We start from the raw sequence: 14,252 nt of genomic DNA on the forward strand, positions 1-14,252 counted from the left end.
ATAGCTTTGTAGGTGTTTTGCATCTCCTGGTGCTTAAATAGTACACACAAGCACTACTAGGAAGGTTCTCATAAGAACATAAGAACATAAGAACAGCCCCACTGGATCAGGCCATAGGCCCATCTAGTCCAGCTTCCTGTATCTCACAGCGGCCCACCAAATGCCCCAGGGAGCACACCAGATAACAAGAGACCTCATCCTGGTGCTCTCCCCTACATCTGGCATTCTGACTTAACCCATTCCTAAAATCAGGAGGTTGCGCATACACATCATGGCTTGTACCCCATAATGGATTTTTCCTCCAGAAACTCGTCCAATCCCCTTTTAAAGGCGTCTAGGCTAGACGCCAGCACCACATCCTGTGGCAAGGAGTTCCACAGACCGACCACGCGCTGAGTAAAGAAATATTTTCTTTTGTCTGTCCTAACCCGCCCAACACTCAATTTTAGTGGATGTCCCCTGGTTCTGGTATTATGTGAGAGTGTAAAGAGCATCTCCCTATCCACTCTGTCCATCCCCTGCATAATTTTGTATGTCTCAATCATGTCCCCCCTCAAGCGTCTCTTTTCTAGGCTGAAGAGGCCCAAACGCCGTAGCCTTTCCTCATAAGGAAGGTGCCCCAGCCCCGTAATCATCTTAGTCGCTCTCTTTTGCACCTTTTCCATTTCCACTATGTCTTTTTTGAGATGCGGCGACCAGAACTGGACACAATACTCCAGGTGTGGCCTTACCATCGATTTGTACAACGGCATTATAATACTAACCGTTTTGTTCTCAATACCCTTCCTAATGATCCCAAGCATAGAATTGGCCTTCTTCACTGCCGCCGCACATTGTGTCGACACTTTCATCGACCTGTCCGCCACCACCCCAAGATCTCTCTCCTGATCTGTCACAGACAGCTCAGAACCCATCAGCCTATATCTAAAGTTTTGATTTTTTGCCCCAATGTGCATGACTTTACACTTACTGACATTGAAGCGCATCTGCCATTTTGCTGCCCATTCTGCCAGTCTGGAGAGATCCTTCTGGAGCTCCTCACAATCACTTCTGGTCTTTACCACTCGGAAAAGTTTGGTGTCGTCTGCAAACTTAGCCACTTCACTGCTCAACCCTGTCTCCAGGTCATTTATGAAGAGGTTGAAAAGCACCGGTCCCAGGACAGATCCTTGGGGCACACCGCTTTTCACCTCTCTCCATTGTGAAAATTGCCCATTGACACCCACTCTCTGCTTCCTGGCCTCCAACCAGTTCTCAATCCACGAGAGGACCTGTCCTCTAATTCCCTGACTGTGGAGTTTTTTCAGTAGCCTTTGGTGAGGGACCGTGTCAAACGCCTTCTGAAAGTCCAGATATATTATGTCCACAGGTTCTCCCGCATCCACATGCCTGTTGACCTTTTCAAAGAATTCTATAAGGTTGGTGAGGCAAGACTTACCCTTACAGAAGCCATGCTGACTCTCCCTCAGCAAGGCCTGTTTGTCTATGTGTTTTGAGATCCTATCCCTGATGAGGCATTCCACCATCTTACCCGGTATGGATGTTAGGCTGACCGGCCTATAGTTTCCCGGGTCCCCCCTCTTTCCCTTTTTAAAAATAGGCGTGACATTTGCTATCCTCCAATCTTCTGGCACTGTGGCCGTTTTGAGGGACAAGTTGCATACCTTAGTCAAGAGATCTGCAACTTCATTCTTCAATTCCTTAATAACCCTTGGGTGTATGCCATTCCTCGTCCCTCGTTCTCATTTAGTTAGGAATTCTCAACAAATTGTAGTTGCTTTATTGCTGTGTTTATTCAGCTTCAAAGGACTAGACTGTAGTTTTATGAGCATTTACTATATTGGTATTATGTAGTTGCTTAAAGCAATGAAGTTATTTAGATATTTGCCATCAATGATTTAGAGCAGTGTTTCTCAAACTGTGGGTTGGGACCCACTATGTGGGTTGCGAGCCAATTTCAGGTGTGTCCCCATTCGATTCAATATTTAATTTTTAATATATTAAGACTTGATGCTACCATGGTATGTGACTGCATTTGGAGAAATGTTACAGACCTGTACTTTTAACAAGTTACTATGTATATTCTTTTAGCAATGACAGCCAATGGGATTTACTCCTGGGAAAGTGTGGATAGGATTGTGGATTGTTACAAATTTTCCTGCTTGATGATGATGTCACTTCCAGTCATGACATCACATATGGTGGGTCCTGACAGATTCTGATTCTAAAAGGTGGATCCTGGTGCTAAATGTGTGAGAACCACTGATTTAGAGGTTGCCATACTTGTACTATAATGTAATTTTATGCACATCATTTGGCCATGAAAGGGATTGGTTAAGAGGAATGCAAGAGCTAATTCCTATCCAACAAGCACTTAACTATTATTCAGGACACTAAGAATAGAACTTCCATTCCATATCCCATACCACAGCATGTGAATAGTCAGATAGGAATATCAATCTATTTGTTATGAACTTAATGTCATGGAAGGAATGTCCAAATCCAGGCCTATAAACTGGAATTCATGTTTACATTCAGAGATATAATTGGAGAAACAAATAAAATGAATAGTATTTCAAAAATAATGTTTTGATTTGTCATACATACAGAGAGGATACTACCTGTGAAGTGAAGATAAGATAAATGCTGTGTAACAAATACCCTCAGAACTTGTAGCAAAAGCGAACAGAGTCTTGCAGAGGTGTAGCTAAGAGGGTGCAGGGGGTAGCAGTCGCAACGGGCAACAAGCTTTAAGGGGGCCACAAGCTGAGCTTGACAGTAGTGACCAAAACTGTGAAAAAATTGATATTTACGAATAATGCCATCATGTTACGTATCATTGAAAAGATAATTTAATGCAGAATGCAATGAAACAAACTGCATTGGAATATCTGTATTCTATCAAACGTTATGGCCAATTAACCAGCAAATGAATATACAACTGTCTGATGGAACAAAAAGTGGACTTCCTTAACTCAAAACTGACCTATGAGACTGATTGTTCCGAGATCCAATGAGATGTTATTATGATAAAGCATGGAAAAAATATGTGTCAGCTCTAATTTCCATGTTTTATAATGCAGTTACCCCTGCTAACTGGGTAAAGAGGTACTTTCAAATGGTGCTCCTCTTATATTTAGCAGGGGACAATAACTGTCCCTCTTCACCCCAGCATAGTGTCTCTAACCAAAAAGGGGCACACTATTTATTTACTTAATTAATTTTGATTTTGTTGTGGGGGGGGGGGTTACAAAATCTTCTTTGACCCTAGCTACAGAGAGATGCCTTAGCTGCTCCAGTGGCTGGGGAGAGACGGCAGAGCAAGTGGGTGGTGAGCTTCTGGGGGGAGGAGGCAGGATTTTCCTCCAATTTTCACTTTTTTAAAAGCTCAAGCATGACATCACTTCCAGTTGTGACATCACTTCTGGGGCATCATTTTGAGCTTGGCACTGGGCTACATGATCATTAGCTGCGCCACTGGTGTCTTGGTGCCTTGAAGATCAGCTGCTTCACTGTGGCATAAGCATTCATGAAACAGGTGATGCCATAATCCATTTGTCAACCTTCAAGGTTCCATAAGGTTCTCTGTTTTCTCCAACAACAGTTAATTCTCTAGAGCTCATAATTTTTAAGTGCCAGAAGAGAATTTAGCTGAACAGTATCAGGTACACCAGCTCTGTGCACAGTATGCAGGGAGCTGCCTCCAAACGCATGAACACAGTTGTAGCCGAGGTCTGATTTTAGAGATTTAAGCCAATTGAAAGGATGATTTCTGCCCATTTTGGTCAGTTCTTCTGTGCAGGTTCTTGCACTGGATGTTATTCCTGAGTGACTTAGAAGTGGATAGTTTCACTTTCATAGTACAGAGTTATATAAATCCTGTCCTGTATTAGTGAACTATGGTGAGATAAGGTCAGGCCGAGGTAGAGGTTTCCAGTATCATTATCGGAGCCTTTGCTTAATTACCAACAACTGCGACCATCAAAGTTAACCTTCACACATCTAATGTCTATGCATTTTAGGAGTTGTTCCTCTCTAACGTTACTTCAGACTGTTTTAGGCAATGGAATTGCCTACAAAGAACCTGGGCACTTTTGAAAACCTCACACCATCTACTGTTTTGGTCCACTGGAAATCAGCAGGCATTTTTGCAGGTCTCTGTCACTCCATTCAGATTCTGTATTCCAACCTTTTAGAAAGCTAGGCACAATAATGTTAAATCCATTCATTTTAGCTGCCACTATGACTAGGAGCAAGGTCCAGATACCACGAGAAAATCTGCTAAATGCCATGTAAAAAACACAAATGAATAAGACAAGAATGTAAAAATACTGTTCTCTTTACTAGGACACATTACAGACTTGATAAAGAAAACAGACGGTATGGTGTGAATACTGAAAACACATAGCTAAAACAGCCATCAGTAATCAAACGTTTGGTTAGGAAATAAACCAGGCTAGTTTTAGTAGCAACTAGACATGAAGGCCACATAAGCCACAACTCAAGAGTCACCAACCTCTTAACAGAGGCTTAACAAGCATGCAGTGCTGTTACCTCAACCTTTTGGCAGCACATATCACAGACAGGATAAAGAATGATGAGAAACAGCATTCATTACAAAGTGGCACCCTATGTGCATGTCCTTCATACTAGTCTGCAGTGACCTCTCTAGATCTTTCCATTCAGCGCAAGGAGGAACCTGAATCTAGCTTCAACAGTGATACAGCTATCTGACATTCAAGTGGATTAGCAGTGAAGGAGTTTCCATTTTGAACAAGGCCTGGTAGATTTCACTGTATAATTGATCAGGGATTACCAGGGGTTATTTTGCCAAAAGACCAAATGTATTTCAAAGTGCACAAAACCGGATATGCTGAAGCTGAAATTTGCGGTTCTAGTACAGTTCATTCCTGTAACCCACTCCTCTGGTCCTCCTAACAGAAGCCACTCTTCCCTCTCCCAGTAGTAAATATTTTAGTTATACAAATGATCAGATTTTTCAGTTTACACAACAGGACTAAGCCTCTGCTGTGTGCCTGTAAGGAAAAGAGAGATTTTGTTTTCTGCTTATTATAACTGAATCTGGTATGCTACCAACCCAAATTTTTGTAAAAAAAAATTTCCAAAAAGGGTAAAAAGAAAAAATTAAACAATGAAAATGACCCACTGGTGTTAGGGGCTGTTGTGTTTCCCTGCATGGGCACCCATTCTCTGTGGATCTTGAGAAGGATAATGAATGGGACCTGGAGCTCTCATGAACGGAGGTGGAGGTCCCATCGCATGAAACATGTGTGGCCCAAAACCTGCAAAAAGAAGACACACTCGTAAGTTTTCCAAATGCCTACAGTTTCTGCTACAGATTAACTGAACACCTCTTGTTATTGCACGGGTCTCTGCTTCTCTGCTGCACAGACACAGCTAAACCCTCCAACAAACTCAAAAGGCAGAACTATACTGAAAATGAGAATGTTGGGCTGAAGGATTAAAGAAGCAACAGCAGCTTGTTAAAACATCTGAACTAGTACTTCTCCTGAGTGATACCAAGACAAAACTTGCAAACTTCTACAAGCTAAGCAAACAGATTCAGGAATCAAAGATACTCCTGCCTCTTTCCCCCAAAGGAAAAAAAAGTACCTGGAGGTGGTGGAGGAGCAATGCCTGGAGGTGGCGGCAAAGCAATGTTTACCACTGCTGGAGGGCCACTGGGAGGTAGGTTGAAATAGTTTGCAGAAGCTGCCTCCTCTTCTGCTGCTGGAGGAGGTGGAAGAGCTGCAGGACAAGAAATTCATGAATGAAGCCAGTTCAGCAGACAAGATGAATCCAAGTGTTAAAAGGATGACTACAGTCTGCCTACATAACAGCGTCTCTATTACTGTTAGACACACACTAACAAAAAAGTTCTTTTCTCACCAAAGACACCTCAATCAAGATCAGATGCTTTATCTTATCACAAGCTTGGATTATGAAGGCTATCAAGTAATGAACTAGTAGCTTAACTATAAGTATTCCTCCCTCCTAATCCCACTAATCTGATTTTCAGGCTTCGTCCTAGTCATAGTTCCCTTCTCCAGCCCTAAATTATCTAAGCTACAGCTAAGTTCAGTCCAAAACTTAGCCTCCTCAAAGATGCCCATGTCTATGGTTCCCAAGAACAGAAGGTCAAAAGCAACCTATTGACAGTTCACCTTGCCTACCAAGTCACTCAAAGAACATTTTCCTTACCTCCAGGTAGTCCAGGTACTGGCTCCAGTTTTATACCAGACTCTGTGGTCCCTTCTCTTTCCTTTTCCTTTCCTCTGGCTGCTTGAGACCTGAAATCCAAACCAGAGGCACTGAAACTCAGCTCAAGTGGGAAGTTAGCCATATATCTCACCTCACAATTGAAACTTTCAGTGCTAACAAGTTCTAACAAAAATTAAAATGGAAGAGGGGACACCCTGTGAGGAAAGCACTGCTACTATTGCCTTTGTAGATAGCTGGACATACAAACCTATTTTTCAGGGACAATTGGCACTAAGGCAGCCTGGAGAATACATAACCCTTTTAGCATGTTTGCAACAATGTGCTGTTTGAATTGGACCTTGACTTGAGTACCCCCAGCTAAGTGCTAACACACTAGAACTTTGGTCAAGGAAAATCTCTGACATCACTTCACTCACTCACCTGCCCCACTTCACATTCAGCCTGCGCCCATTGACAATGAGCTTGTTGAAGGACTTCTCTGCTGCCACTTCTGCAGCCTGTCGTGTGGCAAACTGGATGAATGCACACTGCTGCCTCTGCACGACAGTTATCGTCCGGATCTCACCGAACTGGTAGAAATGATTCCTGGTGAGAAAACACGTGCTATAATATTGCTGTATCAGAACAAAACATTCAAGTTCTAAATGCGCTGTATAACTTCGGAAACATGAATCTCCTCACTATTTCAAAACTGTAGCTAATCCCAAAGTTTTTTTAATTGGAAATTGTAGAATTAGCTTCTTCCTACATAAAGCAACAGTTCAATATCAAAAGGCATTAATTTTTAAGCTGCTGGAGTTGTTTTTCACTGCTAACTATCTTTAAATCATTAGCTGGTAAAACAATCAAAAATCCCCAAGTCTTTAGCAGAATTTTGGTAAGATGTCAAGTGTGACCAGCCCCTTAGACTGTGTCTACACCATTTCCTCTTGTCATATTTGATGCCTTTATATTGGTGTGCTCCTCATGGTCTGTGTTCCTTGCACAGTTGCAGCACCGCAAAGGGTTGTACACCGTGACAAAAAAAAACATCATCTACTTGTGGAAAGACATTCTAAGCTACCCCTTCAGAGATCAAAAGTAGATGCACTCATAGGAATATGGATTAATTTGCTGTTTCTAGTTTTAAGAGAAAGGGCACTGTGCTTCTTATTCTGTTCAGGAATGTTAGAAACTAAATAATAAGATAGTACGTTACCCATAACGAAATCCAGAAATGAGGCTGTAATCAGGGGAGCCACTGAGGCCAGGTGTATACTGGCACTAGCTATTTTTGTCACAGGGCAAATCAATATGAAGGATATTTGTATACCACTTTTCAACAAGAAGTAGCACGCAAAGCACTTTACATAGCTCAGACAATGGTTCTCTATTCCTAACAAGCGCACAGTGTAAAAAAAATGCAGAAATGCTGCTAGCAACAGCCACTAGAAAAGACAGCATGGTGGAATGAAAAGGGACCGGAGAATTTTAGTGCAGATATACCCTTAAAGAGAAACATGCAACAGTGCAAAGTGCTGAGTCAAAAGTAGTGCCAGTTCACAAACATACCTAAGGTCAGTTTCAGTGATAGTGTCACCCAGGCCACCTACATACAAAGTTGTAATTGTCTTGTCGTCAGGTGGATCCAGGCGAGGCATTGTAGAGGCTCGTTTGAGAAGCTTATCAGCCACGGGGTCATTGATACCATAGTACCGATCTTTAATGTTCTGATCAGCAAGAGGGTCATCTGGATCTGTAGGTTTCTCGTGTCTACAGTTCAGAAACAATATTTTATGGTATTTAGTTAAACTGCCAGTTTCACTCTTAATGACCACAGCAACTGACCCAGCTACTCAAGGAAATCACAATCAAGTGAAACCAATTCTGAATGTTTTCACTTTCTACTTCATCTAATCTTCTCAACTTAGGGCAGCTGATGATAACTTATGGAAGTAACTTGAAACAGCAAGTAATTTTTCAAACAAATGTGTTTGCTAAAATACACTTAGATATCAATTGTGAACAAATTATGGGAACATGATCATAACTGACAGCCTAATGTATTTTGGCACACATTTGCTCAGAGATAGTTTGATGTTTGTCAAATTGATATATTCTCAAGTTTTGCCACATCTTTTAATGCATGGGAATTATTTTAACTTTACTGTTTAATTAACCACCTTCATGAGACATTGAACAAAGATCAAATATATTAACATGACTATACCTGTAGGGACACTCTTCCCCTCTCTTACATTCTCCTTTCACCCAAAATGAACAAATATGTGGGCGGTTGCGTTTATAATAAGGGGTAGTACGAGCAAGTTTGAGCAACATGTCACTAGTGGATGTTGCCTTTCCGAGTGCGCCAACAGGTCGGGTGCCATCAGAGTTCATGATCTTGAAAAGCAGATAAACAGAAGTAAATAATAAGAACATTTCCAATTATCTAGTTCATTTAGGCTGCATCACAAGTTATATAAGAAATTTCTTCACCTCTCTTTCCATATTTTGGGTGTAGTACTCTTTATTAACATCCGACTTGGGCATGTCATCTTTAAGCGAGAGTCCAGCATCTCGAACCTGAATAGGTAAACCTAACATTTAAAGGAAAAAGGTTTTTTAAAAAGTTACAATGACCAAGCAGTGACTGCCACAAGCACACTACAAATACTGCAATCCTATACACATTTATCTGGACATGTCCTATCCAATTAAATAGGACTTAATTCTGAAAGAACACGCATAAACTGGACTGTTAACACACATACACACACCTTTATCAACCATTACTGTCAAACATGGTATTCTTATTAATATTTATATACCACTTTTCGACAAAAAAGTTCACAAAGCAGCTTACAGAGAACATCAAATAACAAAATGGCTCCATCCCAAAAGAGCTTACAATCTGAAAAGATGCAGAACACCACCAGCAACAGCCACTAGATAAGACACTGTGCTGGGGAGAAACAGTTGCTCTTTCCCTGCTAAATATAAAAGGAGCTTCACTTGAAAAAGTGTGTCTTTGCCCAATTAGTATTAAGTAGAGCTTTTAGACCATAATATACATTCAAAGAAGTTTAATTTCTGCTTCCCAGAAATGGAAACACCACGCTTGAACATTTTCAAATATTACTGTGACCTTTTACATGTCTCTACAGCAAAAGCATTTTTGTACATCACTATCAATCTAACCCATTGAACACGTGACCATATTCTGAATACAATTCTGTCTTTTGCTCCAGCGCTTCCTTAACTTTATTACAGCAAGTCTGATTTTATGATTGGATAATTTTAGTTAAACAATATCAAGTGTTTAGATAAATTTAAATTTTTATAATGGCAAATATGATAGCTTTTGTATTGAAGATTATTGTGTTTTTGAATAATGCATGTTGTAATCTAGGGCCATATGTGTAACCTTTGTAGTACCTGCCCAATGTCTAACCCATTTTCCTCACCTGTATCTGTAATAAATAAATAAAATATTTAATATAAAAAAGAAGCTACATATCCTAATTGCTAGAAAATAAAGTATAACAAGAAAAGGGGTGTTATTTATGTGTACAGGATATATAAGAATACTGCAGGAATGTGGCCTTTGGCAGAGTGCAGAAATAAAAATAAATACTCCTACTACACTCTACCTTTTTCCTATCCCCCAACTTCCCTAAAAACAATCACTTTCATATTAATTTTTTATTATAAAAAATAAAAAGTAGCCACAATCCAAAGAAGGCTTTGTTCATAACAAGTCACTTTGGTTCATTTGTCTTGCCCAGCATGGCAGCACTATTCTCGTCATGGTGAGGGAGGGCGAACAAAAATGTGGACCCTTGTCCATAAGATCTCTGAGCACTGGGGAAGCTTTAGAAGTGGCTGATCTAACAGAAGCTGCATACGACAATATACCCTTGCTCTGAACCACTAGAAGCTATCAGCAATGATTACTCCTTTGAGGAATGGGCATGTGTGTGCACCCAGTTCAATTTTTCCAAACAGAATGATGCTGCTGGTCTGATCACTGACAACACCCCAAGTGCTGAATGGGAATAGCAGGGAAGTGGGTCCTCTTTTGATGCACTCCTTACTGCATGCAGGCCCAAATGAGCAGTTCATACATATAAATATGTTTCTGTTCACAGATCACCCTTGTTGTACTAGATCAAGAGTGTATTAATGGTATATTTGCCCATTTTGATAACTACACACCATATTCCAGGTCAAGAAGGCAGGTCTGACAAACATTCTTCAGCTTGCTACACGTCTGGCACACTTCTGTCTTCTTAAAGCGCATTCGTACACCCGGGCACCAACGAAACACTGTGAAAGGCCTGGCACAGATCTGAAACAAAGACTGCATTAGCACTACCAGTTTAACTGAAGCACATAAGACGCAATATATACAACTCAGGGCTTCCTTGCAATCAGTCAGCATAGCTGCATAAACTCAGAAAAGAAAATGAGGCAAACAAATCTGGAAGATCAGTGGCAACAGAAGACGGCTGTGATGTCGTTTGTGCTCCTGAAGTGAAGTAACCTCTATTACACTTACAGGAAGACAAGTAAGATCTGCTCTAAGTAATTAAATCCTACCTATACTACACTGGAACGTGCCCGAGTATAACACACTCTTGTTTCTAGTATTAAAGGGATTTTTCTTGTTCAGAGGCAGGGCAACTACACGCATGCTCCACTGACTTCAGTGCAATGTACTAAACTACATGGGTAAGATTACTTCACTGCTTAACGTCTTTTAATACCAATACATTCAGGTCTTGGGGCAACATAGATATTAGACTTTTAAATGATACAAACTCTCTTTTAAACAACAAACATACCTTGCATTCTTTTCCATACTTCTCTTTGGTCTACAAGAAAGAAAAATGCATTTTACTAAAAGAATAAACATCTCCCAACACAATGTGTACTGTCTTTTAAAATTCAGATTACTTCCTCAACTTCAGCAGATCTACTTGCACAATTCTTTTTAAATGCTCTTGTGCCACATGTGATTTCTACTGTTCAGATCGTCTTAGAGCAGGGGTCTCCAAACCCTGGCCTGGGGGCCACAAGCGGCCCACAGCAAACCTCTATCTGGCCCACGGCCAGCTTCTGATCCCCTGGGAACCTCTGACCCAGTTGATCAAACACAACCAGAGTTGTGCTTATGGGGTGAGGAATTGGGGGTCCATTTAAGTGTGTGCTTTATTTCTTAGGCTGTGCATGCTTGGAGAAGTCCTGGACATTTGAACCCATTCATTTATTCATTCATCTAAGTTCCATCTCTAATGTATTTATTTAAATTTTATATTTAATTTTTCTTTCTGGCCCTCAACACTGTGCCAGATATTTGATGTGGCCCTTCGGCTGAAAAGTTTAGAGACCCCTGTCTTAGAGAAAAGAAACCAAAACCTTGTCTCCTACTATCACTGAACTGAAAAGAATAACAATATATAAAGAACCCTCTTATCTGGCATTTCTTTTTTAAAAGAGACCAGAGATCACAGCTGTGTAAGACAGGTTAATAAAGACAACATGAAACAAAATCTATTCTCCTGAACAATAGTCCCCTTCAGACAAAGGATCTGATGGACACACAGGGCTCTGTTCCCTGTCAGGGATTCCTCATTCACTTCAATGGAAAATGCAGCTCTTCATACCATTAAAGTCAGTGGGGATGCTCACTTACTTAGGAACTGTGCACGTATCTTGGAGTGCACATGAAGCTCTGGATAAGGGCATATATCTTAATGCAGAGTTTCACTGAAGGATAATTTTTACTGACAGTAAAAAAAATCTACATGAACTGCAGCCTCATCACAGTATCTTTATCCAGGAGCCTCACTGATTTCAGTGAGTTTACTTCCAATTATATGCTTTTTTAGGGGGGTGAGGGGGGAATAATCACAAGTAGTCAAAATGAAATGCACCTCTCACAATGAGAACAACATCTTACAACCTCATATCTACAAGACTAGAACACACTGCACATATCTAGAAGCATGTGAACAGACATGATTAATACCTCAACCGCAAATAATTTTTCTTACAAGCATCTGACTTCTTTCAATAGACTGCATATTTTACAGCAACGAAGAGACCCAAAATATGCCTATAAACTGGTATTTTCCCTTACCTTTATTTCATCATGCTGATTTTTAGCACTATAATTTTAAGTTTGTGTATGCTGAGATGTTACTCCCTCAACGCACTCCATAAGAGGGTTCCCATAACCCACCCCATAACAAAAACATACCATTCGGATATAGGGGTTTTCTCCAAGGCATGTTTGGCATAAAATGGGAAAATCCTATACAAAAGAGAAAACATTTATTGAGAAAAATTAATATCATCCAAAGCCTTAACAACAATCTCTCTAGTTTGTTTCAGCCTGGAACGAAGCTGTCATGGATACTAACTAATATGGAAATTCTCTCTGTGAACAGGCTCAATGGAGAGTGAACTAAAAACAATCAAAATTATACTTTAAAACATTTGTCTATCTAAAGTACAGAACATGAACCCTAGCAAAGTACAACCTTCAGGGAAATGACTCGAAATACATGAATGATGCACAAGCTACAATCCTATGCATGCTGTCCCAAAAGTACACCCTGCTGAACACAATGGGACTTACAAGTAAATGTGCACAGGATTGCACTATGATTCTTAGTATCAAGAAGTGAATCTCTCACTTCTTTTAGAGCAAAGGTGGAGTGCACTCAGAGTTGAAGGCATTTTCTGGTGGGATGCTGATGCTCCCAAGTGTCCCAGCTTTGCATTGGGTTTCTGTTTATTTAAATGTATTCCTATAATAATTACTAAAAAATAAAAAAATATGCACACATTCACAGTGAGTGGTAAAGCTCCTGGTTTTGGCAACAATAATTTTAACAATCCTGCCCACACTTACCCAAGAGTAAGTTCCATTGATTCTCATTGTTAAAAACATATACATAGTAGCCTGTTAAAAGTACAGAGCTGTAACATTTCCCCACCTGCAGTCACTTGCCATCAAGGAAAGAAGCAAAAAAAACCCTGCACAAACCCAATGTACACTGGCAGTGGTTCCCAACATTTTTTCCCTTGTGTACCCCTTGGCAGCCCATTTCCATAAATGGCCCCACATATTAATTATTATTATTATCATTATTATTATCATCATCATACTAGCCCCACAAAGCAGTGTTTCTCAAACTGAGGGTTGGGACCCAGCAAGTGGGTCACGAGCCAATTTCAGGTGGGTCCCCCTTCATTTCAATATTTTATTTTTAACAGATTAGACTTGATGCCACCCTGGCTGCATTTGAGGCTGCATTTGGGGAAATGTTAGACTTGTACTTTTAACAAGCTACTCTGTATATGCTTTTAACAATGCGAGTCAATGAAACTAACTCCTGTGTAGACATGGGAAGGACCGCATTCTAGGGCTGTTAAAAATTTTCCTGCTTGAGGATGTCACTCCTGGTCATGACATCACTTCTGGTGGGTCCTGACATTCTAATAAGTGGGCCCCGGCACTAAACGTTTGAGATGCACTGCAAGGGCTTCCCACACAGACCTGCCTTCCCCCCATTATTCAATTCTTTTTCAAGGGCCCCTAAAGGTTCTGGCAAGTACCCCCGGGGGGGGGGTAACACGTACCCCAGGCTGGGAGCCGCTGAGGTGCAGTGTGGGGGAACAAGCACAGGCCTCCCGCCCACCCGCAGCCTCCGAGGTGCCTCCCACCGGGCTCAACAGGCGCGGGAAGGCGGCGGCGGCGGCGGCGGCAGCAGCAGCTCCAGCACTCCCTGCGCCTGGGAGCCCCTGGGCCAGGCGGGGCCAGGCAGGCAGCAGGGACCCCACAGGAGACGACAGGGACCCCCCCCCACAGAGCCAGCGCCCCGGCCCCCCCCAGCGCCCCGGCCCCCCCGGCCCAGCGCCCAAGCACAGCCTCACCGCATCCTCCCAGTTCTGCCGGTTGTAGGTGTTGGAGCCCAAAGACGTCGCCATCTTGGCGCCCGGGACAGCGAGGACCGGAA

General features: G+C 41.6%; 1 protein-coding gene across 2 annotated transcripts in view; it reads right to left on the bottom strand.

Moving 5' to 3' along the window:
- The window catches only part of RBM22 (RNA binding motif protein 22), a 47,409-nt gene extending 33,157 nt beyond the window's left edge, over positions 1-14,252 (bottom strand). The window contains exons 1-11 of one of the 2 annotated variants that reach the window (XM_066618390.1): positions 14,170-14,252; positions 12,488-12,541; positions 11,070-11,099; positions 10,441-10,573; positions 8,722-8,822; positions 8,453-8,625; positions 7,795-7,995; positions 6,664-6,828; positions 6,223-6,311; positions 5,635-5,769; positions 5,168-5,303 (exon numbers count right to left, since the gene is read on the bottom strand). In XM_066618390.1, the coding sequence (XP_066474487.1) occupies positions 5,173-5,303; positions 5,635-5,769; positions 6,223-6,311; positions 6,664-6,828; positions 7,795-7,995; positions 8,453-8,625; positions 8,722-8,822; positions 10,441-10,573; positions 11,070-11,099; positions 12,488-12,541; positions 14,170-14,223 (1,266 nt within the window). In that variant the 5' untranslated portion in view covers positions 14,224-14,252 and the 3' untranslated portion in view covers positions 5,168-5,172. Of the gene's footprint in view, positions 1-4,323; positions 5,304-5,634; positions 5,770-6,222; positions 6,312-6,663; positions 6,829-7,794; positions 7,996-8,452; positions 8,626-8,721; positions 8,823-10,440; positions 10,574-11,069; positions 11,100-12,487; positions 12,542-14,169 lie in introns of those variants that run through there. The other variant, XM_066618389.1, reaches the window with a different exon arrangement.

The sequence above is a fragment of the Tiliqua scincoides genome, chromosome 2, assembly GCF_035046505.1.
Source record: "Tiliqua scincoides isolate rTilSci1 chromosome 2, rTilSci1.hap2, whole genome shotgun sequence".
In the NCBI taxonomy this organism is placed as follows: domain Eukaryota; kingdom Metazoa; phylum Chordata; class Lepidosauria; order Squamata; family Scincidae; genus Tiliqua; species Tiliqua scincoides.